Source organism: Heterocephalus glaber, unplaced genomic scaffold, assembly GCF_053883595.1.
Source record: "Heterocephalus glaber isolate CG9 unplaced genomic scaffold, H.glaber_assembly_v1.0 deba00000901, whole genome shotgun sequence".
Lineage (NCBI taxonomy): Eukaryota > Metazoa > Chordata > Mammalia > Rodentia > Bathyergidae > Heterocephalus > Heterocephalus glaber.
In genome coordinates, this window is record NW_028258171.1 from 14,204,189 (window position 1) to 14,229,053 (window position 24,865).

Genomic DNA, 24,865 nt, shown 5'->3' on the forward strand with positions numbered 1-24,865 from the left:
AAAAATGTAAAAAGAACTAGCCAGTGTAGTGGCACATGCCTGTAATCCCAATTACTTGGGAAGTGGAGGTAAGAGGATTACAAAATCAAGGGCAGCTGGGACAATTGAGCAAGACACTATCCCAAAATAAAATATAGTCAGTGGACCCTCCAGTTATGACCGGCCTGACATACGAACAACTTGGGTTAATTAGTTTAATGGAAGATTCATCTGCCTCTTGTTATCAATAGCCTGTGCCCAGGTAAACATCCAGATCTCAGCTGTACTGACTTACAACCAACCAGCCCTTGGGAACCAATCCAGTTCATAAGTCAGGGGTCCACTGTACTATAAAGGGATGAGGATGTAGCTCAGTGCTAAAGCGCGCTTCTCTACCATGTGTGAGGCCCTGGGTTCAGCTTCCAACACCCCACCTCACCCGAGCAAGTTTTAATTAGAATTAGCACACAAAGTGTACAAAAGAAGACAGTGGGCTGGTATGTTAACCTGATTTAATTGCTTTACAAATCAAATACTCTCCCTCTTTCTTAGCATTCATAAAAACTTTATGGTATTTCTCAGGAATATTTTACAGCAAAAAGAATAGTGTTAAATTATTACTTATTAAAGACATTAAATAATTATTTACTAAATTATTGTTTGAGGCCAATTAACAGTTTTATTTCTATAACCAAACCTCAACTTTAGCTACTTAGTTGGCTCTTTATGCCTCAGTTTCTTCCTAGTTTCCTCCAAATGGCCACTGTCTCGGGACCCCTAATCTGTTAGCTGCACTCTTACCCTATTCTGAAATTCTCCATGACACTAAGGAGACCAACAGCACAAAGCCTAGTCCTCTCACATGAAACCCTTACTTGTTGTGTTATCAGCATCCAAAGAAATCTATCTTTTTTCACATGTCAAATACTCACTTAGGCTCTCATTAAACTGTGAGCATCTATATTTTATGTACCGCTTAGATTTTGAAACCTGTGTCTTTGGTACCTACTCCTTCATGTAGAAATTATCATTTTATAAAGCCCAATTTCTTTTGTTTTGGATACTTTCATACTCAAGTATCTTAGTTCTGAGAGCATTTTTGAAATATATCTACAAATAAAATGATCACTCATTACTCTTCTTGTTTTCTGTAGGAAGATTGTTCAATCCTGCAGCCTATCCAATTTCTATATATGAATACTGATAACTCACTGACTCCTGACTGTCAGAGCTGTTTAGAGGAGAGCTGAGGAGAGAGCTCAATGCTAAAGCACTTGCCTATCATGAGCAAGGCTCTGGGTTCAACTCCCAGCATAGGGGGTAAGAGGGACTGTTTATAGAGGGAATATAATTTAATCTTCGAGTGAAGCAGAAACCCCTGAACATCCTATAATAGATCACTATCTTCCATACAATCCCAGTGATAGGATTAACCGATCCTAATTTATCCAATGATTTCATCATTTGTTCTTCTTATTCATTCAGTTAATATTCTCTAAGTCCATGCCCTATGCTAAGAATATGACAGAATGACAAGGTTCTGGCTTTAAAAAGTTTAGATTCTTAAATACAAACATTTAAAGATGAAAGTGTTTTTGTTTCAAATGAAAAACAGCTTTCTTTCCCAGTTTATACAAATACAACACACTGTTTTAACAGCAGCAAATAATTCCTAAATTACAAGAATTGAAAATAAGAGCATATTTGAAATTTCACCTGTCAACATTTTAGTGAAACTTCTCCCAATCTTATCTCCATGCAGATATTAAGCACAGAAGGGATACCATCTAGATATATAGTATGTATCATCTTCTTGTAATCTAGTTTTCAACTTTGCAAATACAAAGCGGTAACATCACCAGAGACCTCAGGATAAAGAGGCCAATGTGCTCTATGTACAGACAGCTCTCACTGGAGCTACAGCTACTCCATCCTCCGAAGACAGAAACAGCTGCCAATCTGCCAACAGAATGAGCTCATTTGAGTCACTACTTCCTGACTCAAAGTTATAGAATTTTCTTTTCTTTTTTGCAATACTGGGGAATCCAACCTAGGGGCGATCTAAAACTGAACTACGTCCCCCACCCTTTAAAAATTTCCTTTTATTCTGAGACAAAGATAAAAGTTCTCCAGGTGTGTCTTGAATTTGTAGTCCTTCTGCCTCAACATTCCTAAGTTACCTGGTCAACTGTTCCAACCTGAGCTGGGGATGGGGTAGGAAAAATTATCTTCTTTTTGGTTTCTGAACAGGGATGTTAACTGTCTTGCCCAAAAGCTCATGAGTTATGAAATTTTCATGACACAAGGCCAGAAGTTCAGATGTTTAGGGAGCCCAAAATAGTAATAACAATAATAGACAAACACCCACTACAAGTGTATTTAGAAAGGGCCAGTAAGTGATATAGGTGTAACAAGTTGAAAATCTAGCTCATTTCCATCTATAAAATAGTGTGTGGGATGAGGGACTAATGCAGAAGTCATTTTTAGAAAAAAAGGGCTGGGGATTTAGCTCAGTGGTTTCACCGCCTGCTGTGCAAGCGCAAGGACCCGAGTTCGATCCCTGGTACCAAAAAAAAAAAAAAGAAAGAAAGAAAGAAAAAGAAAAAAATCTACTGCGATCTGATGACATCATGTGGCCAATGAAGATGGAAGTCTGAGTTATATTAAGGCAAAAAAGCTCTTAAATTAGTTCTTGTCACTTTCTATATTACCTTGGGCAAGTTACTCCCTGAGCTCCATTTAATTAAAATTTTAAATGTATTCATAAGTTAAAACTCCCCAATACAACAAACTTTAAACTCAAGTTAGGAATAATACAACAATATTTATTTTTACTGCTATTATTTAGTACTAGATGTCTAACCAATACAATAAGAGAAAGAGTAAAATTTACCAAAAAGGGAACAGAAGAGGAGAAAATTACTTTTTACAAAGGATGTGATTACTTACATAAAAAGTCCAAGAAAATTAGTGAATTACTAGAATTTATAAAAGTTCACCAAGGTATTAGATACAAAATTGTAAGAAAAAATCAACAGCATTCCTAACAGTAATATCCAATTTGAAAAATTATAAAGCATACAGGAATAAATCTTACTAAAAAAGATACTGTCTTTCTAGATAAAATATTACTAAAAGATCACATCAACAAATGGATAGGTTTTATTCATAGATGGAAAGTCTATACAAAATCTATTTTAGTGTACATACTGAATGCACTTACAATCAACCACTATGAATTTTCCCCCTGAAAATTAACAGATATTCAAATTTCATATGGAAATATACAATGCCCAAAACAACCAGGCAATTCTGAGAAACAACAAGGGTACTAGCCCTAGTAAATATACATATTCATTATAAAGCTGGAAAAATTTAGTGTGGTATTCACTTAAGAACATATAAATGGACCAATAGAAATAGAGACTCATGCAATATGAAACTGTGATGTATGACAGAGTTGACATAACACATGAAAAAAGAGTAATTAAATAAACAGCGTTGGCTAGGTTTTCATTCAAAATAGATACCCTAGGACTGGGTGTGTAAGACCGCTTGCCTAGCCTGCAGAAGACTCTGGGTTTGATGCCTACCATGACATTAAAAAAAAAAAAAAAAAAAGGGCTGGGGATTTAGCTCAGTGGTTCTGCCACCTGCCTTGCAAGCGCAAGGTCCTGAGTTCGATCTCTGGTACCAAAATAAAACAAAAAAACCCCTAAATATCTACCTCACAAAATACACAAATGTATATTTTAAGTAGATTAAAGAACTAAACATAAAAATTAAAACTTTAAACTCTTAGAAGAAAATATAGATGATGCCTACAATTTAGGGAAGGAAAAGCTTTCTTTAACCATATAACAAAAACATAAACTAATAACTTTAATATGACCCAAAGGACGAAAAAAAAACCCAAACAAAAACAAATCATGAACAAATATTAAAAGCAACAAACACATGGGAGAAATTATTTGCAACACATATAGCTTCCAAATAATTAAAATTTATAAAGAACTTATAGAAATCAATTGCAAAAACTGAAACTAGGTGGTTCTGGTGCCTGCCTCGCAAGCGCAAGGTCCTGAGTTTGATCCCTGGTACCAAAAAACAACAACAAAAAACAAGCAAAGAAACAAAAGAAAAAAATGGACAGATGGACATGGTTTTCAATTACTTGGTATGAATTTCAATTCAAATTGGTAAATTCTTAATTTGAGTAAAACATGCCTAAAAAGCTATAGTTCCATTTGTAATTAAAATATTAAAAAATTAAAGGTACCTTGAACCAAGAATTTTTAAAAAGGAACAAATCCAATAGTTATGTACTATCACTACTGGTGATGACAATAGTTCACATCTTCTCTGATGGCCGAATACTTCCTGTCATATGACCTCACTGGGTCAGCCAAAAGTAATCTACATCTCATTTCAGAAACCCTCAATAGAACTATGACTGGAGTGGCCAAATTGGAGACCAGCTAAGGAAGACAGCACTCACGGGATTTCCTTAGGAGCTGAGTCAGGCCTTCAATGAAGGAAGTGACACAACCTCCCCAAATTACTAAACTCAAACAGTGACTTAGTAAAGGAAACAGTGCAAAAGCCACATTCCTCTGAAAATTCCTGTTCCTTTCCCCTTTCCATAAAATAAAGTCATCAGAAAAAGTATTATACAATAAACATCGGGTTGGGGATTTAGCTCAGTGTTGCCGCTGCCTGCCTCACAAGCGCAAGGTCCCGAGTTCAATCCCCATACCAAAATAAATAAATAAACATCTAGTACAATTCTAGTAAGGAAAAAAAAAAAAATCTCTCCTAGATTCCTCTTGTTCTACTATGACCCGATATTTCTTCTTCCTCTCTCACTCTCTCTTTCTCTTCCCCTTTTTTTCCTTTTGGTGGGGGTACTGGGGATTGAACCAGGGCCTTGCACATGGTAGGCCAGTGCACTACCACTGAGCACATCCCTAGACCTATTTTTAAATTTTAATATTTAATTTTTATTTTGAGACAGGGTCTCTGTAGGTTGCTCAAGCTGGCCTCAAACTTGCAATCCTCTTGTCTCAGGCTCTTGAGCAGCTGGGGTTAGAGATGAGCCACCATGCCAGGCCTCAACATTTATCTTAAATTATTTAAAAAATTTAAATAATAAAGTATAAATTTCAAATAACTGTACATAGTTTACCCTAATCCCCACCCCTAGAGATAAGTTATGGTACATGCCAATCATCATACATACATCTCAGAAGTGATATTTTAAGGAAGAATTTAATACTTACTGAAAGTCTTACAGATGTCAGAAACCGCTTTGAAGACTCTATCTGAGAAATTCACTTTCACCTTCACATACTTCATGTTGGGAAGTTGCAGGCGGAGCAGTTTATGCTGGGGCGTAAACTGAAGCTTGGCATCTGCCTGAATCCCGTACTTATCCAGGGTCCAATGCGTCTTAAGCAGCCAAGTTCTCTTTTTTTCCCACCACAGAGCATGATCGGACCAATCCTTTTTTACGTCTATAAAAAACAAACAATAAACAAACAAAGCTCTTTAAAAAAAAAAATCAAGAGTACCGGAGAGAAATTAAACACAGAAAACTAAACTGGGTATTTAATACAAATAATAGATACTAACTGCTGTAACATGAGAGGTGCAAAAGAAATGCAAACAGCTGAGAAAACACATTATCTGCCCTAAGAAGCCCAGAGTACAAGGTAACTCAGGCAGAACACACAAAGTTAACTAATCATGCTGGAGTTCAATACAAATCGAGAAGATGAATGACAGAGTAAGTGCTCCACGTTTTCAGAGTACAAATAGAGGGTACAATTATAAGGATTAATTTAAAAAAGCAGAGTTGGTAGGATTCAAGCTCTGCCTTGAAGAATGGACAGTAACATTCTGGCGATAAAATAGATGAAAAAGCTGTAGTTTGTGAGGCTGTAGAAATGTGGTATGGTGAGTTAAGGAAGGTGAAAAGCAAGACAGGAAACCCAAGTGAACAAAACGCAACATTCTAGGTAAAGAGGAGCGTGGAGAAGCAAAGACTCATGAGCAGCCCTCTCTTCTAAGAGAGAGCTCTGAAAAACAGGCAAAAACAAAACCTACATACCAATCACGTCTTCCCAAACATATCCCAAGAAAGTAACTTCAAAAGTCACACTGTCTGACTTTTTTCCCTAAACATATTTTGGTACAAGTATAACAGAAAACATTAATATGTGTTAAACTAATAGTTTCATCCAATTAAAAGAAGCCAAATAATGAAAGGAAGGTAATTTACACAACATTTGGCTACACTCAGATAAGGCAGATCATGGTAAACCTCACAGAAATAAAATCCAACCTCAGCTAAAGTAACACTATAAGACTTCTTAGACCAATTAATTATTAAACTTAATAAATGCCAAAAAAGAGAAGTGGTATGAAAACAAAACAACAAAAGACCCGAAGAAATGTACTAGGAGGAAAAACTTGGGAGAATAACTTTCTCACAGTAAAAGAACTATTGCCCGGGCCAGGGATTTAGCTCAGTGGTTCCGGCGCCTGCCTCACAAGCGCAAGGTCCCGAGTTTGATCCCCAGTACCAAAAAAAAAAAAAGAACTATTGCCCTGCTTTAGTATAACGCTAATTTTAATAGAATCATACCTTCAGAAATGAGTTTATTAACTTTAAGATATTTAAAAGTATAATTATTCTGGAATGTTAACACACACAACTGATGTATATGTAAAAGTCAAATTTTTCACATTGATTATATCCCTAGATTTTTATACTTTTTCTATATAATAGAAATATAATTTTTTCTTGATATAATTGAACTCATTAAGAAAGAAACACATCACAAGTAGAAAAAGATTTTAATTCCCCAGACATTTAAAAAAATTTAATCAGCAAGTACTTTCAGGAGAAAATTAGAGCTACTTGTGATTATACTGCCATTTTGGAATTTCAGTATTTGTTTTCTCTTTGGCAACTTCATCCAATTATGTCATTTGAAGTTTGAATCCGAAAGCACCATTGCCATTTTACAGCTACTAACCTACTTGTGATACTTAATGTATGTAGTACCCTGTATCTTTATTTTCCAGCTCAGAATTTGCCAACTGAATCCACCTGCTGGAAGTAACACGTTCCAAACCAGCTTACAGAACAGAGCCAAGGTTGAAACCTTTTCATATACAATGAAGTAACTGGTCACACATGTTCCTTTTCAGGAACAGAGAACCAAGTGCAGAAAAAAGTAACATGCAAAGGATAACTGAACAGCACTGAGATGAACTGAATTATTGGTAGGTAGATAGATGTACAAGCCTTTCTTCCCCACACTTCCATCTAGTCACTTCTGCTGTCCTCCAATATCAATATTACCATTAGGGAAACTACACAACAGATTTCTGGAAAGTGACAAAGGGAGGGAAAGTATTAACAGTTTGAGCCCAAAAGCACTGATTTACATCATTTGGGTTTCCCCAAAAGGCAACCCCGAGATAAGAATTTGGTGTAAATAGCTTACTTGGGGTGAGGGGGATCCCAAGAAGCACACTTGAGAGGATCAGTAAAAGCAACACAATGGAGGGAGAAGAGGCAACAAGAGCCCATTAACTGCTGTGGACATCTGGGGTTCAGTCCTTCTGAGAAATCATGTTCAGCATGGAGATGCAGAAAGATGTGTTATGTACATGCACCAACTCCCTACGATGAAAGTAATCATTATGTACTGCAAACATGGACTAATTAAAATAAAAAATGGACCAGCACGGAGAGAGGCCACTGGACATTTCTCTGCTTCTTGGTTAAGGGTTACCTCTACAGCTATTACATTCTCAGCACTTCCTGGCTGCCAGCACAAGGGCTGGTGGCGCGCCCTCAGGCACAGTGAGCGCAGAAAGCCCCTTGCTTCAGAAAAAGCTGTCCTATGTTAGGGCAGTGTCCACCACAGGGGCAGGTAAACTGTGTGTGGTGGGAAGGGGGCCTTAACAGCACCTGTTACAAGCCTGAAAGAAGAGTGTGTGTGTGTGTGTGTGTGCGTGCGCGCGCGCATGCAGGGGGCACAGCTGTTTCACAGTAGTAGCAGGGCAGAAGCAAAGCAATGCTGTAAAGACATAATAAAGGACAAACTCAAACAATGTGGTCCAACAGTAGGTATTAAAACACAGAAGAAAAACACTAACCTGATAAGGAACTCTTTGAAATAATAAAAGTTACAGATAACTTTTGATAAAGAGGCAATTTGCTACCAATCACTGAAGTTACAGTACACTAATGGTCAAGAACTGATTTCTCAAGTCCAAACACAAATAGATGCCATTCCTGTTAGCCAAAGGATGACAAACTATAAATGGCCCAAGGACCAAATCCTGCCTTCTGCCTGTCTTTGCATGGCTTGTAAACTAAGAATGTTTTTTAAATATTTTTAAATGGTTAGGAGGCATAGATCAAAAGAAGAATAAATTTTATGTAACTTTTATATACAATTCAAATTTCAGATGAGTTTTATGAAATATGGCCACATTCATCTGTCCAGGTATCGGCTCTACCCTTACACTACAACATCAGTGTGTGCCAGAGCCCCAAATACCTAGTGTCTTTAAGTTAAATTTACCTGCTCTAAACAATATTATCTTGCACTTAATTTTAATCAGATAACAAAGCAATAAATCTCTATCATCCGCCAATTAAGTTTCAAACTCTGACCTCAGAAAAGCAGATCTTCCATGACGTTCACCCCCACGCCTGGTAGGTAACATGCCCAAGTCTTTCCAACAGTCTGAGAGAGGCACCTGTCACAGTGGTGCAGATGCAGAAACCCAGTCATCACATTGTATGAACCACAAAAGGATCACTCATCTCTTCCTTTAAAACCTGACTGGCTATCAATTCTACCTGGGTTTTTCACTGAAGGAGCAGCCCACCCAGCAAGGCTACACAAAGAAGGGCATATGACCCAAAGATTATGCAGTAGACACCCAATGAGTGGTTCTTCTACCCACTGAAGGGTAGAAAGAGGCTCTCTACTGACTGGCAACACTAGTAAGACCTGTCTTTTTTATCTACAAGAAATAGGAAGAAAAAATTACACAAAATAAAACCACAAACAGGACACGAGAAAAAAAAATCAGAAGTATCAGTATTGCTGATGACAAGAGACAAAAACAGAAAGGCAGGCATTCGGACAGCAAAGTAGAAGACAGTTTTGGAAGACGGACAGAGGATAGACTGCGGGAGTCTGGGACACAAGTAGTACAAACAGTACATTTTTGGTAACATTTTTCAAGACTCAACACATTACCAATCCAGTCAACATTAGTTGTAGACTAATTACCACTACAGAGTACCAAACAGCATCTGTAAGAATACTCATGAATTTAACAAAGAGTTGTTGAAGCATGTGCAAGAAGGCCCTGCTCTAGTGCTAGACAGTGCTGGACAGTCCCACCACCTTGGAGGTCAGCTTGCATACAGAGGTAAAGAGACCGGCAGGAGATAGCGTCAGGGAGCAAGGCAGGAGCTCTGACAGCAGAGCTGTCATTATAAGCCCCTAAAGCATTACTGGCAATCAGAGTATCTAGGCAGCTTTTTAAAAATACTGATGCTGGGACCCATCCTGAACCAGGGCTATTTTGGTTTGTGAACAGCTGTCTATATTTGTTTTTTGCAGAATGAAGGGTGGTATCTCTTATCCTGCCACTTTGGTGATACCTATTTAAACCAAATAGGTTGGGAAACATTTTGTTGTTGTTTGTATATTTGTTTTTGTAGTAGTGAGGATTGAACCCAAGGTCTGCACTGAGCTACATCCCTAGCCCTTTTTATTTTTTATTTTAAGACAAGGTCTCACTAAGTTGCTCAGGCTCCCAGAGTTCTGGGGTCACAGGTGTGCTCCACTATGCCTGGGTTCAAGACTGATTTCAAACAGGATGACTTATGTTTCAAAATCATCACTGATAACGATATGGTAATGGAGGCGTACAAGAGCAAAACTGAGAAGTAAAAGTGAGACTAGAATGCTTGAATTACAGTGGCTGGGTTGTGACAAAGCAGAAATGCAGAATACAGAAAACTTTTCCTAGATATTTTGCTATACTAAGGAGGAGACTAAGAAGTATATGGACAGGAAAGGGAGAATGGGCCCAAAAAGTATTTTTACTTCTGTTTCTAAGAAGAGAAAGCTATTAAAGTATTATTTGTATCAGTGATCAGAATGACCCTATAAAGCTCATCACACGCTTAACAATATTCACACATTAAGTGCCACAGGTGCCTCTATTTAGAATATCACAAGAATGTATCTCTAATCATTAGCAGCAAAAACAAAGTTTATATCCTGAGCAAAGCCCTAAGAAATATAATAGTACACTGATGGAGAAGCATCATCCAAAGAAAGCCAACCTTATGTCAAAAAGCCCTTAACCGTGCAAACTGTGCTGGGGTAACATGTGTTTAAAGCAGACACTCAATGCAACAACTCTTAGAAGTATTTAAGTTGTCTAGTACACCACAGCTCACCTTTTCTCTGCAGTGGCAAGTTAAACCACAACATACTATGTGACTGTAACTTGTATAACCTACTATGTACAGAACAGATTTTGGATATCAATACCATATTATGTAGTCCTCTAGTTAGAGATTGAGTAGAGGTATAAAAATATGATGACTTTAAAAGAAAAATGTCTATAAGTAATTATAAGTAAATGATCGCTGTGGCCAGGGATTTAGCTCAGTGGTTCCACAGCCTGCTTCGCAAGCGCAAGGGCATGGGTTTGATCCCCAGTACCAAAAAACCCCCAAACAAATAAGTAAATGATGGCAAGCAAACAAAAATGCGACAGTATGCTACAGTAAAGTCATAGTTTATTTTTCTTGTGTGGCATTAGGCTCCATTAAAGAACACCTATCAAAATTCCCCACATTTGTATAACTGAAAACTTTGGGATGATTTTCCATACATGTTGCTCCCTTCACGTCCTAATGTTGGTCCTAGACCATGTTCTAAATAAACATTCTGCTTTTTAGGAAATGGTAAACTTGGTGTTTCAAATGTAACACTAGAAAATCAAATGCCAAACACAGGCAAACACACACACAATGCACAAACACTCAGCCTATCCCCTTCTATGGAGGAGCTGGCCAGCATCACCTGAGCAGACTCATTCATCAGCATTAGGGAGCCTTTCAAGGAAGAGCCCACGCTCAGAGCGTGCCGTGAGGCAGTATCTCTAATGTCTTTGATTTTCAGTTGTCCTTCAAGTACAGTGCAGTGTAACTTTATTGAGTATACTGTGCTTTAATTTTAGATTTTCAGAAACAATCTACCATAAATATAAGCTTCTTAGAAAGACTAAGGAATAAAAAAATCTATCTATACTATTATGAAGTCATTGTTTATTTTCTTTTTTGGGAGCGGAAAAAAAGGGATTTCGTAACTAATTTGTAATTTGAGCCTGTTTAGTAATACTTAGAAGTCAAAGACTACTGAAGTTACAGTTTAATATACCTAGCAAAGACTTCTCATATAAAAGAAATCTCACAAAAATTTATTCATTTTTTTAAACATTTTGCCACGATTCTGCAAGGAATTACTCTGGTGACCCTCCCTCATTTAACAGATCCAATCACACTGTGTCTCTGATAAGCACTGAAACTCCTAAGATTAAAACTGCAAATTGCTAAAACATTAATGAAATCAATAAAAATCTCCCTTGACAGCACAAGAATGCCCCTTGACTTTAGGAAGTGGTTGTGTACATATTTTACAAAGACACCATCTGTGTACTCTAAGGGACAGAGGCTTGGCTCTCTTCACTGGAGGCCGAGAATACAAATATTGCTTATTCTACAAAATAGCTCTGGGTATCAATCACAGCATTCACCCACTCCACAAGCCACAAGAGAATTAAGGTTTCAGAGCTTCTCTCCTGTGTGAGAAAATGTGGTCCTTGCACAATTATAACTAGCTTACCATGGAGAAAATACGAGCACAGAGAAAGGGAAACACTACTGAAAACAACCTAGTTAGTCTTTTTCAAATAGATCACCAAATTCCTACTTTACTCTTTCAATATGGTCTTCTGAAAAATAAATTATTTGTTTTCGTTGCTAAAACTTTTAAATTGCTTAAAATGTCTAGAAAAATATTAAATAGAAGTTGATCAAATAATTTATTTTTCTTACATTAACTGGAATTTTAAATTCTTAAATTGTAAGATTTGAGTTGCATATTTTGAGTATTCATTTAGAAGAGAAATGTAAAATTTATTTAGCATCCTCACACTTCCATAAACCTGATGCAAAGTTTATACTGCATTAGAAAAACTTTTGAGGGCCGGGGATTTAGCTCAGTGATTTCGCCACCTGCTGTGCAAGCGCAAGGACCCAAGTTCGATCCCCGGTACCAAAAAAAAAAAAAAAGAAAATCTTTTGATAAGGTAATATTTCACTTTTATAAGTACAGAGAAACTTTTTGGACACATCTCTTATTTCTGACAAATGTGTATTTCTGTATTCTGCTAATATTTTAATATTTTCTTTAGCTTCCTTTTGTTTCAGGATCCTCTTTAACCTCAAATGAAATAATATGTTCAGGAATTTAGCTGTCTTTAAGATGGTAAAGAGCATGATGTACAATTCTAATGTACAAAAACAAAGCTACTAAGCAACAGGTCCTAATGCTACTGCAAGCAAGCCATGCAAACTGAGCAGGCCAGGTAACTTCACAGGCCAGTGTCCTGTCTTCTGAAATAAGACTTTCAGAATACTCCCCAAACTGTTTATCTCTTCCACCTAGTTACTCATCTAATCACAACCATTTCAGGCACATTAAAATAATTACTGCAAGTTTATAGCCAACAGAGTTTAAAACACAACTGGCTAATCTGGTCTTTCTTCTGTCCAACACTGTATTTCAAACTTATCAACACTCCTCAAAGTTCTGAGAATTCTTCTCAGTAGACAACCACAGTCAAACAGAAGTCATCAGACTTGAACCATTTCACCTTCTGCCAACCAAACCTACAAACCTTGAATTTATACTGAAAGGGGCATCCTGTCTTTTTGTTCCGATGAAAAAGCATCTCTCTAGCTGAACAAAACTAATCTTTGCTGTGCTGCCCTTCCCATCTTCTGGGAACCGTGCACTTTCTTCCTTACACTGGCTCTCTAGGTATCTTACCCACTCCCCCTACTTTAAACAAACCCAACACAGCTACTTTCCTAATTTCTTTCTTTCTTTTGTACCAGGGATCGAACTCAGGACCTTGTGCTTGCAGGGCAGGAGCCAGAACCACTCAGCTAAATCCCCGGCCCTACTTTCCTAATTTCTATGTCCAGTTGGACATTCTGCTTAGAGTACCAGCTTATACACCGATGGTCTATCTCACATTTTCACCTAGATGTCTCACAGATATTGCAAACTTTTGTTTCTTTGCTTTTGGTGCTGAGCTACACCCCTAGTCAGCTACCTCAAACAATGTAAAAACTTAGCCCACGTTTCCCTCATCTCTGTTAATAAAACCAGCAATCTAGTTGCTCGAGCCAGGAATCTAGAAGTCACGGATTCTCCTTTTTTTTTTTTTTTTTTTTTTTTGCAGTAATGGGGCGACTGACCCCCAGGCCTTCACACTGAACTATATCCTCAGCCCTTTTTATAAAATTTTGAGACAGGGTCTTACTAAGTTGCTAAATTGCTCATGCTGAGCTTGAACTTGGCGCTCCTCTTGCCTCAGCATCCCAGACTGCTAGGATTACAAGCATGCATCTCCACACCCAGTGTCTTCTTCTCATTTATCAACAAGTCCTGCCAATTCTTCCAAAAGTCTTTCCTGCCACCATGCTATCTCAGACCACCAGCATCTCCTCACTGACTGTGCCAACAGCCTCCTGAATGGTTTCATTTCCATTCAGCACTTTCCACAACACACCCACAGCAATGTAGTCACACTTTCATGTCATTCTCCTGCTGAAAATCCTTTTCAGCAGCTTTCCACCGCATTTAAATAAAATCCAAATGCTCTGTTATGGTCTATACAGCTCCACATAACATGCCCTGTCCAGTCCAGCTTTATCCTGTGCTACTCTTCCTCTGCCTGCTCCAAGTAGACTGGCTCCTTTAGTTCTAATAAAAGTAACTTCTTTTCTGCCTTGGTGCCACTGCATGTGTCCTTCCATTTCTACAATAGCTAATACCCTCTTATCTTTCAGATTTTTCCTTAAATTCCATAAAGAAAAGCCTTTCTTAAAGACTCTACTGTGTTAGCCAGCTTTCTGTTACTATTACAAAACACCTGAGACAGTGGACTTGTAAGGCTTATTTTGGCTCAGGGTTCCAGAGGTTTCAGGTCACTGTCACTTGATCCACTGCCACCGGGGCTGTGGTGGCACAGTGTATCACTGTGGAGGTGTGGAGCAGAGAAAATTGCTCATGGCAGCCAGAAAGCAAAGAAAGAGGAGGAGATGGTGACGTCCCAACATCCCCTTTTATGAGACATCCCAATTATCTTCCCTAGGCCTCACCTCCTAAAGGTTTCATCATTTCTCAACAGCACCCAGGCTGGGGACCAACTCCCAACACACAAGCCTCTGAGGACACTTATCAAACCACAGCACCTATGGAAGATGAGCCTCTAACGGGCGATGTCCTCCCACTACTGGGTTGTAGCACAGTGTAATACCATCTGTCTAAATCTGTATTCCCTTCTTTGCTGCTTGGAACAGGAAATGCCTTTCTTCCCTAACAGATTATAAACCCATTTTGATCTCTATTATATTTTTAGCACCTAGCCCAGTGGTTTACATGCAACAAACATTTGATAAAGGCAGGAACCTTCATTTTGAAAATTTTAAAGATTCTCTCATTATTCTTTTTCCTCAAAACTCTGTTTGTTACAGTATTAAAAAAAAAAAGTGGGCTGGGGATTTAGCTCAGTGGTGCTGGTGTCCACCTTGCAAGTGCAAGGTCCCGAGTTCGATCCCTGGCACAAAAAAAGAGAAATGATTTCCAAAATTTTGATGACTGTAGCTGTCAAATATTTGGTAGATAACTTCAGTTGTAAAATGAAAAATTTGGCTTCTGACATATTACACAGCTGTATTTAGAGCACCTTACTTTTAGTTGGAGCTGTCTAGCTTTCTTTGATAGCTTGTTGCTCTATTTTTTGTTTCCTATTAGCCATTGTTTAAAAGCCCTTTCATAGCCTTCCATTCCTTTAAGAAAGCATTCCTCTTGTTTTCTTTCATCTGCTCGTCATGCTTTTTCTTAAGCCATAATCGGAAAGCTTCTTGCGGATCCATTTTCCTGTCTATTGTTCATTTCTTCCATTTGCTTACCTCCCTGAATTCCCCTTTTTTTAGAACCTGCCCTTTTTTGGCAACCATGCTGTAAATAACAAGTAATTCTCTTTTCTTTTCTCTTCTTCTATTTTCTGTTGTCCTTTCTCTATCTTAAGCTTTTCTCTTCTTTTTTAGCCATTTCTGAAGTTCTTTCTGTTCAGGGAAGGATAGTATGTTGAGGTCACTGGAGGTATTTTGGCAGACTGTCTCCGATGATGAGATTTCCCATTTCCTTTATTTTGATCTGAGTTGGCAACAGAGTGTGGATGAGTCTTGGGGTTGGGTGGTGGTTGAGGGATGTAAGCCAATGGCTCTCCTGTTGATGAGTGAGTATCATTATTCTTTGCTGCAGGCGCCTCTTTCCAGATACCACTGACAGATGGGCTGGGAGATCTGAGTAACAACTGCTGAGGTTCATTTTCTGAACTATTAGCATTACTAATGGGGGCCAAAAACCCCTGGTCTCAATGTCTTGTAAATTCAGACGTTCAAACTTTCTAAGATCTCTCTCTACCAGTATCTTCAAGTCCTTGTTTTCTTCATAGCTTCCATCAGTGACAGGATTATTTTCTTGTCTGAATTCACTGGAAACACATAACTGTAGTTTTCTAGACATATTATGTTCATTTTCAAGATAAATTATCTTCTGATCGAGGGACTTCCAGATAAACTAATTTGTCCTTGAACTTAAATTTTCACTCCTTTTATCATTCATGGATTCTTGGGTCTGTAGAAGCTTGTTAGCTTATATGATTTTCCCCATAATTTATCTCCTTCCTGGGCTGGGGATTTAGCTCAGTGGTTCCGCTGCCTGCTTTGCAAGTGCAAGGTCCTGAGTTCGATCTCCAGTACCAAAACAAAAAAAACCCAACATAATTTATCTCCTTCCTTCTCTTCTTCCTCCTTCAGGTCTTTCTAGTTTGGATTCCTGAAAAGAGTCCTCACTATCTGAATCTGATATGGGGTCCAAAGACTGAATACTTGGGACAGAAATGAAGTCATTTCTTCTTGGGGAAACCTCATCTTTCAAAGATCCATTAGGATCAGAAAGCTGTGTGATGTGTTCTATTTTTGTTTCACTCTCTGCAATTCCTCATTAATATTCTTTTCCTTCTCATAAACTGTCTCTATTATGCTGGCATTACTTTCTTTTTCATTAATTAACCACTCGAGGTCCTTTTCAAAGTCATGTTCGTATTATCCACTTCAGTATCTTTATTTTCATTCATTTTCCATGTGTTTAAAAAAAAAATTACGCTCTGTGGGATGTGGTGGCTGGGGACACTCTCCTCAGCTCCTCTTTCTCAGCTCTGACCAAGAGGCAAAGGAGACACCAGCACCAGCAGCTGGAACTGGGCTGGCATGGCAATGCCCAGTCTCCCTGTCCTGTCACTGAGACCTCCATCCCAGCCTTTTTCCACCAGCCCCAGGCCCCCTCTATTCTACAAAAACATTAATTCCAGTACATTTATTTTTAAATTGTCAAGAAAAAATACGATTTATTTGTATGTTTGAAAATTTCATTTTCAACTTTAAAATGAAATATTCTTCCATATTAACTAGAAGAGTGGCAGATTCCCTACACGTGGCAAACAACTGAATCCTCTTTCACATCTTCTAAAGAGGATTAATTCCTTTGCTCAATATAGTACCTATCATGCAAAATGATTATGCTCTAAAGTTGACTGGTTAAGACTTAAAATTCAGATTTGCCGATAAGAAACATTACGAATAGTTAGGATCCAAATCAGGCTCTAAGTTACTCAACCTAAACAACCCCAGGTCTATTACTAGCAATACTATACATGACTACAATCTTAAGGGTTTTTGTAGAAAATGCAGTCAATGTTTCAACTTGAGGCACAAGGGAAGCCCCAGCAGTGGCATCCAGGATGGAGGCTGGAAAGCAAAGAAAGAAAAAAAAAAAAGGGAATGTTGCTGCTAAGCTGTGAGACAGGGCCTTCTTGCCACCTATGGAACACAGGGTACCCGGTGACTCCTTTGTCACCTATCCACAAAGGCCAGGAATTAACTGAGGACTTCCTCTTTCCCAGCTGCAATTTGTTACTTAGGCCTCGGTTTCCTTCCTCTGCAAAGCTAATGACAACAGAAAAGTTTTGGCTAGCTTTGCTCTCCTTTCCAATACCTGAAACAAATTTTCAAGTCTTTTAAGGCTTCTAGTGAGATTACACTACCGATAATGCATAAAGACAGTCTCCAAATAATATTAATGCTTAAATGTAGTTTTTAAATGATATTTGCGATTTTATCCCTAGTATGTATTAAAACGTACAGGACATTATATTTTAATCCCAGCATTCAATCAAATAATCTTTTGTTTTTAAGAACTTATTTGAACCCCTTAGATCTCTCTCCTCCAACGTCATCCTTTAATTACGGAGTTGAGAATCATGAGGCTTCCCACTCTCCCCTTGATTGTAGTAGGATGTGCCCTCTTGGCTTTGTCTCTTCAGTTACTCAAACCTTCAAAAGGAGAAAAAGTAGGCAAATAGATGACAAGTGTTCCTCTTTAAAAATACAACCAATAGGTCTGGTGCTGTGGGCCCATCCTTGCCAACTGCCTATACTGTTTTCTAACAGGCTTAGCTGTCTACAATACTAGGACCAGCCTATGTTGTGAGTAAATGAATATTATACATAATAATGTAAAATGTATATATGTAAATTTACTGCATTCATCCATTTAAACTTCTCAGTGTCATTAAGAGAGAAAAGACAAGAGAAAAAAGTGACAATCTGGTAGATGGGAAAGTTGAAGTGCCGATGAAGGCTTAGCCAACAATGACAGGAGAGGGTATGGACTCATGAAATGACACTTTCACTCAATGCCTAAGTCTTAAAGTCTCAGTCCTCAGACATCCACTTCACCTCTGCTGCATTAAGCCAGCACGCCTCTGAGGTGGAGACTTCCAACAGGTATAAGCCAACTTACACTCACTTACATTTTCTCTTAAGGACTGAGATATATTTGGAAATGTCGAGCCAAGAAGGATTAGTGGAAATTCAGAAAACATTTTCTTTTTTTGGTACTGGGGATCAAACTCAGGTCCTTGTGCTTGCAAGGCAGGTGGCAGAACCACTGCGCTAAATCCCTGTCTACGTTTTCTTTTTAAATACAAAGTTTAAAGCACATACAGAGTATAAATCATTGTAAGTCAGAATTGTGACACTTTTGATGCTATTCATTGTTTTTTTCCTTCTGTTTTTTGTTTTTTTGGTACCGGGGATCGAACTTGGGACCTTATGCTTGCGAAGCAGGCGGCGGAGCCACTGAGCTAAATCCCTGGCCTGTTTTTTTACTTTTTGAGATCAGAAGTGTTTGAGGAATTTTTATTTTTATTTTTATTTATTTATTTTTGGTACTGGGGATCAAACTCAGGACCTTGCACTTGCGAGGCAGGCGCCAGAACCACTGAGCTAAATCCCCAGCCCTGAGGAATTTTTAAAAAATAGAATAAATAGGAATATAGCAAAAAAAAAAAAAAAACCACAACCAATAAATGAATAAACATTTTCCAAGTGCCTATTATATGCCAGGCATCAAAGCCTGAGGGCATGGAATAGAAAAACTGGTAAGAAGCCCCATCATAGAAGCATGTACAACTCAGGGGAAGGAAGGTAAGTAAAATGAGCTTAAAAAAAAAAAAAAAAGAACAAAATGTCACAGAGGCAACCAACTTTAAACATGAAAAATTAGACTCAGAAGGCGGCATTTTACCTAGGTTTTAAGAGATGTGGGAATTCAAACATGTGCTGAGAATACTGTCCTACAGATAACGGAGGTTTCTCAATGAGATTGTTTTATGAATATTCATATGAGACTGTAGAGAGCCAATCAGAAAGGGCAGTCTGGCAGCTGGAACCTGACTGCAACACTCTGGGGCGCAGGGCCTGATGTAAAGCAGAAGCTGAAGAGGATAAGCCAAAGGGAGGGACACATCTAAGCAACACAGCTCTCAGTGATATTTATCGTAGTAGAGACAGCTGGAAGGCAAAGAGAAACTCAAAACTTTCTGGCTTAATGATTAAATAAATAAAAAATGATAATAGCACTAAAATCTGTTTATCGAACATTCACTATTGTTATAGTTTGTATCCACAGTTTGTATCTAGATGTCCTCCAAAGCCTCACATGGTCATAGGTGGAACTTTTTGGAGGTGACTGGACCTAGGGTGTGTGCTGCTGGGATCAAGGATTCGATGCTGAGATTCATTCATGGTGCTATGCTAGGATTAAGGCTGCCCCATCCAGGGTGTAAGTGCCACCCATGCTAAGGTTAGGTAGCCTGGACAAGATACACCAGACAGAAAGAGGATCTCTGCTTGTCGCTTTGTTTCTTCACTTCTTTGCTGCCTTCTGCCTCCCATGAGCTGTTTCTCCTCTGTGATGCCCTCTGCCATGCCACCCTGCCTTGGAGCCAGTTGACTATGGACTGAAACCTCTAAAAACTGTGAGCCGAATAAACCTTTCCTCCTTTAACTTTGAGTGTCAGGTATTTTTGTCTCAGCTATGAGAAAATGTAACTAAGACAACAATGTACTAAGCACTTGATGTATTCTCATTTAATTGTCACAAAAATGCTAAGAGGTAAATACTGCTATAATCCCTGTTTTATGAGAAAAAGGACAGAGAAGTTATAAAACTTGGCCAAAGGTCATAAAGCTAGCATTAAGGAGTTAGGATTTGAATCCAGATCATCATGACTTCAAAGGTGGCACTCTTAAGACTCCATTAACCAAGACAAAGTTATTCGGAAGAGAAGCAAGTTGAATTTGAGGACAGAAGACTAATATTAAGATTATTCATATCTCATAGTAAAATCCTGATTACCTTGCACATTCCCATCAGGAAACAGGTATTTAGGAATGAGAAAGAGGACAGACTGGACTTCTACAGGGAGGTACGAGATTGTTAAATAAAGCCTGGAAATATCAGGTCTAATGCTTCACATCAGGACTGTACTGCTTCTTTGCCTCCTTAATCTGGCACCTGACTCACAGCCGAGTAACCTGACAGAGGAGAGAGGACTCTTGTGAGGTAGAAGGAAAGGGGCTGCAGCTGGGTGCAGAATTCCAGTGAGAGGCCCAACAAACCAGCTGAAGTCTGACATCATCCACTACTACTGCAACTCCCTTAGTTTATGCTCGTCCTCTGCATCATGGAGATGCTGTGAGACCCATGTAACTTAGGAACTCAAAAGGTCCTTAGAAATCAGTCCAATCTAGATTCTTCCCTTGGGTAAGGAAACAGGGTCTAGTGAAGTTAAGTAATCTGCCTGAGGCCCACAATTCCTCAGTGACAAAGCTGAGACCAGAATCCAATTATCACTACATCAGTTGAACAGAGGTGGACAACATGTCAAAAATGGGTCAGACTGCATTATGTTCACCTGGCTCTGCTCCCATGCTCTGAGAAACCATGTCATCAGAGACTGCTGTGCTGGGCAGAGCCACTCCAAGAGGGAGGGTTTGCCAGGGCTAAGAGAAGTGGTCCCCCAAACCACTTCACTTCTCTATGCCCAGACTATCCATACACTGGAATGTCAATTTATTAACATATATGGATTCCATCCCCATCACACACTTAATGAGTCCATCGCCAAGAAACTAAGCAATGTAAAATATATCCTAAGATAAGGTGTTACATCTGAAAATTAAAAACCAGATAGATTATAAATATTGTCATTCAACTGACGGAGGGGCTGATCTTAGAAGGCCCTGCTTGCAACCAGCTAACTCTACACACCTCTCATCACTTTACTCCCGAAACACAAAATATGAAGGAATACCTTTATTACATAATGTATTTAACTGTTTTACTAATGGCAACTACAGACCATAAAACTCAATGAATGCAAGTACTAACATGCAAAATTAGATTGACTTTAAAACTAAAGAGTGTGAGCAATTATCAATGCAAAGAAGTAATTTAGAAAAAAATCTAATGTAACCACTTTTTTTTTTTTCTTTTGAGACAGGGTCTCACTATGTTGGCCAGGCTGGCCTTGAATTCCTGGGCTCAAGTGATACCACTGCCTTAGCCTTCCAAGTGGCTGGGACTACAGGCACACACTACTGTGCCTAGCTTAGTGTAAACACTTTTGTTTTTATATTAGAAATTAGACATATTAATATAAAATGAACATATGCTCTACTATCTAATGATAATTAAAATACCTTCCAACCCATTCCTCTCTTCCTTGATATTGTTCATTAGTAATTATTATTCTAGAAACAAAGAGCAGAATTCCTAAATTAATCTTATACTAGAGGGACAACCCTCCTTTCCAGAGCTACTTACTACTTATTCTAGAACAGAATTCTCTCAACAGTGCAATCTGCAAGACCTAGCTGAAATTTTTGTTTTTTTAGTATGTCAGAAATAAGTACATTTTTTATTTTCCATAGCAATGAAAAACATGAAAAGAATGTTTTAAAAGAACAATTATATTTTACCTAATGTACTTCTGAACTCTGTGAAATCTTATTCTTCTGCATGGAGTTATTAACATGAGGAAAAAAAGAAAAGAAAAGAAAAAACACTGGCCAGGAAGCAACTAAGTATCTTATGTCTCTCACTCCATCTCTACCCCATCCAGCAAATTATAGGAAGACTATACCAGGGGAATAAAACAGTAATCATATTATTCTAGCCTTTATATCTTTGAAATTGAATATATTTCTCCAAGTTATATTTTACTTCCTCAGTTTTTCTTTCCATTCAACTTCTACAGTCTACCTCTTAAGCAGCTGGTAATTTGTCCCTCTCCTTTTACACTGATTTAGTTTCTCAATACTTCTAGCCCAGGTTACCAGAATCCATTTTTAAAATACTACCCTAGTTATCCCTTAAAATGCTAATTTAATCATTTTCTTCTCTAATCAAAATCTTTTCCAAGCCCCTCTGTTGCATGTCTATGAGTCACGCAAATCTTAAGCATCTGTCCACCACACTGCCTGTGTCTAAGGGGATCTCGTCACCCTCAGATGCAGCTCATGCTTTGGACTCTTTGTAGAGCAACATAGTGTTTTGGGTCTCCTCCAGGGCTATGAAACTGACAAGTCTGTCCCCAAACCAGCCTAAATATTGCCATCTCAGTTTTTGCTCAGTTTTGTCAGGGGATCTAAGAATACTTTAGTACATTGAGAGTATGTCACGTTTTGTTACAATTTATTTTTATGTAACTTCCCCACTAAGATTAAGAGACTTCAATTTTATTCATTCTGTATCTCAAAGGAAGAGCCTAAAGCCTGGGACAGAGAAATAGGAAGGCAATATGTAATCTTAATAATCAATTGAAAAACTATAATTGTTCCATGACAAGCTTTTGTCAAACATTAAAAACCCTTAATTCAGTTATAAATGTGGATGTGGAAAAAATAGTAAAGCAAACGTTTAGTGAACTGACTGTAATTACAACATTAAAAACATTGAGAAGTGTTACATTTCTTTGTAAAAGCTTTTCAAGAGTAGTTTAAACATGCTTGCTTTCTCCTCACGTAACTCATGATGTGGAACAAGCATCTTTTATGCCTTGGCAAATTGTCACACTCCTTTCTAAATTTGGATCAACTTCCAACACTTTATTGTTTGCACTTTCAACGTCATAAACTATTTCCAAGAGCTCCTTTGATATGGAGGAGTTTCTTACTGGTGTCACTTCCTCTGGGACATCTTCATCCTTTCTGTCACCTTCCTCACTTGGGTCAATACGTTTGCCTTCACTAAATCCCTCTGGCTGCATATCTCAAATCTCTTGAATGGTGAAGGGTTCTAAGTTCCCACTCCTATAACTCCATTTTGGATTTCACTTTCTGCATGGCACTATCACCTTTTGTTTCTCCGGTGCACTATATATATATATATATATATATATATATATATATATGTATGTACATTTTAGGTATAAAATACATTTACATTTATCATTGTTTGTACCAGAACATGATGTATCTTAGTTTTTATTTTTTCTCCCATTACCTGTGCACCCTTTACCCCCTCCACCCTTCCGTATTTACACAGAGTTTGAGTCCAATTTTTTTTCTTTCTCATAATTTTTCCTTTCCCTTCTTCCCTTTCCCCTTCCCCTCCCACCATCCCCTAAACCTTAGACCTTTTCTTATTTCAAATTATCAATTATTCATTTTAATCATTTTCATCTTTATTTACACTTTCAATTTCTCACACTAGAGAAACTATTCAGTATTTACACATGTGTGTCCTATTTATTTCACTTAAGAGGATGGCCTCAATATGCATCCATTTAGCTATAAATGTCTCTAGTTTCTCATTCTTTATGGCTGAGTAGTACTCCATTTTATAGAAAAACCACATGTTCTTTATCCAGTTTCCAGTTGATGGGCACTTGGGCTGCTTCCAAGCTTTCGCTATTACAAACGGTACTGCTATAAACATAGGTGCACATATATCGCTGTGGTATGATTCCTTTAATTCTTTGGGGAAGATTCCCAGTAGGGGAATAGCTGGGTCAATTGGGACCTATAGTCCTAGTTCTTTGAGGTATCTCCATACTGATTTCCACAGTGGTTGCACCAGTCTACATTCCCATCAACAATGGAGAAGGGTTCCTTTCTCTCTGCACCCCCGCCAGCGTTTGTTATTGGTTGATTTCTTGATAGCAGCCAATCTTTGTGGGGTGAGGTGGAATCTGTGTTGTTCTCATCTGCATCTCTCGAATGACCAGTGATGGTTGAACATTTTTTCATATATTTAATTGCTACCTCTACTTCTTTGTCTGAGAAATGTCTGTTCATTTCGGATGCCCATTTTTGAACTGGGTCTTTTCCCCTTTTATATATATTTTTTTTATTAAATTCTTTTATTGGTACATTGTACATATACAACACAATTACATTTCTCATTGGGATTTGTACCTTTACATAATGGATCTTGGTTCTTATTTTTTCCCCATTCCTAGCCCTCCCTTTACACCCTCCACCCTTCCCTATTTACAAAGCCTTTATTTCCATTTTTTCCATTTCTCATCATTTTTCCTTTCCCTTCTTTCCTTTCCCCTGCCCCTCCCACTACCCCTACCCCTTTGGACCTTTTCTTCCTATTTTGCATTATCGATTATTCATTGAATTGGGTCTTTGAATTTGGGGGTTCTGATTTCAGTTCTTTGTATATTCTCGACAGCAGACCTTTGTCTGAAGTACAGCTGCTAAATATTTCTTTCCACATTGTAGGTTGTCTCTTAGCTCTGTTGGTAGTTTCTCTTGCAGTGCAGAAGTTTTTTAATAAGATGAGATCCCAGTTGTTGATTCTTTGTGCTAGCTCCCGTGCTACTGAAGATTTGTTCATAAAGTCTTTTCCTATGCCAATGTCATCAAGAGTTCTACCTAACTTATCTTCCAGCAAGTTTAGTGTTTCTGGCTTAATATTTAGATCTTTAATCCACTTCAATCTTAGTTTAGTGTGCGGTGAAAGGTATGGGTCTAGTTTTAATCTTTGGCAGGATGAAATCCAGTTTTTCCAACACCATTTATTAAATAGGCTATCTTTCCTCCAATGAGGGT

At 38.2% G+C, this 24,865-nt stretch overlaps 1 protein-coding gene and 2 pseudogenes across 7 annotated transcripts in view; all 3 read right to left on the bottom strand.

The window, feature by feature from the left end:
- Fermt2 (FERM domain containing kindlin 2) overlaps nucleotides 1–24,865 on the bottom strand; it is a 79,791-nt gene that overhangs the window by 40,065 nt on the left and 14,861 nt on the right. For all 6 annotated transcript variants that reach the window (XM_087207991.1, XM_087207990.1, XM_087207989.1 and 3 more), the window contains exon 3: nucleotides 5,259–5,492. In XM_087207991.1, coding sequence (XP_087064117.1) covers nucleotides 5,259–5,492 — 234 coding nt within the window. The remainder of the gene's footprint in view (nucleotides 1–5,258; nucleotides 5,493–24,865) is intronic.
- LOC101713729 (coiled-coil domain-containing protein 181 pseudogene) lies at nucleotides 5,516–16,067 on the bottom strand (annotated as a pseudogene). Its single transcript, XR_015450058.1, has one exon. The product of XR_015450058.1 is annotated as a coiled-coil domain-containing protein 181 pseudogene (transcript).
- LOC147828842 (small nucleolar RNA U13) lies at nucleotides 8,711–8,820 on the bottom strand (annotated as a pseudogene).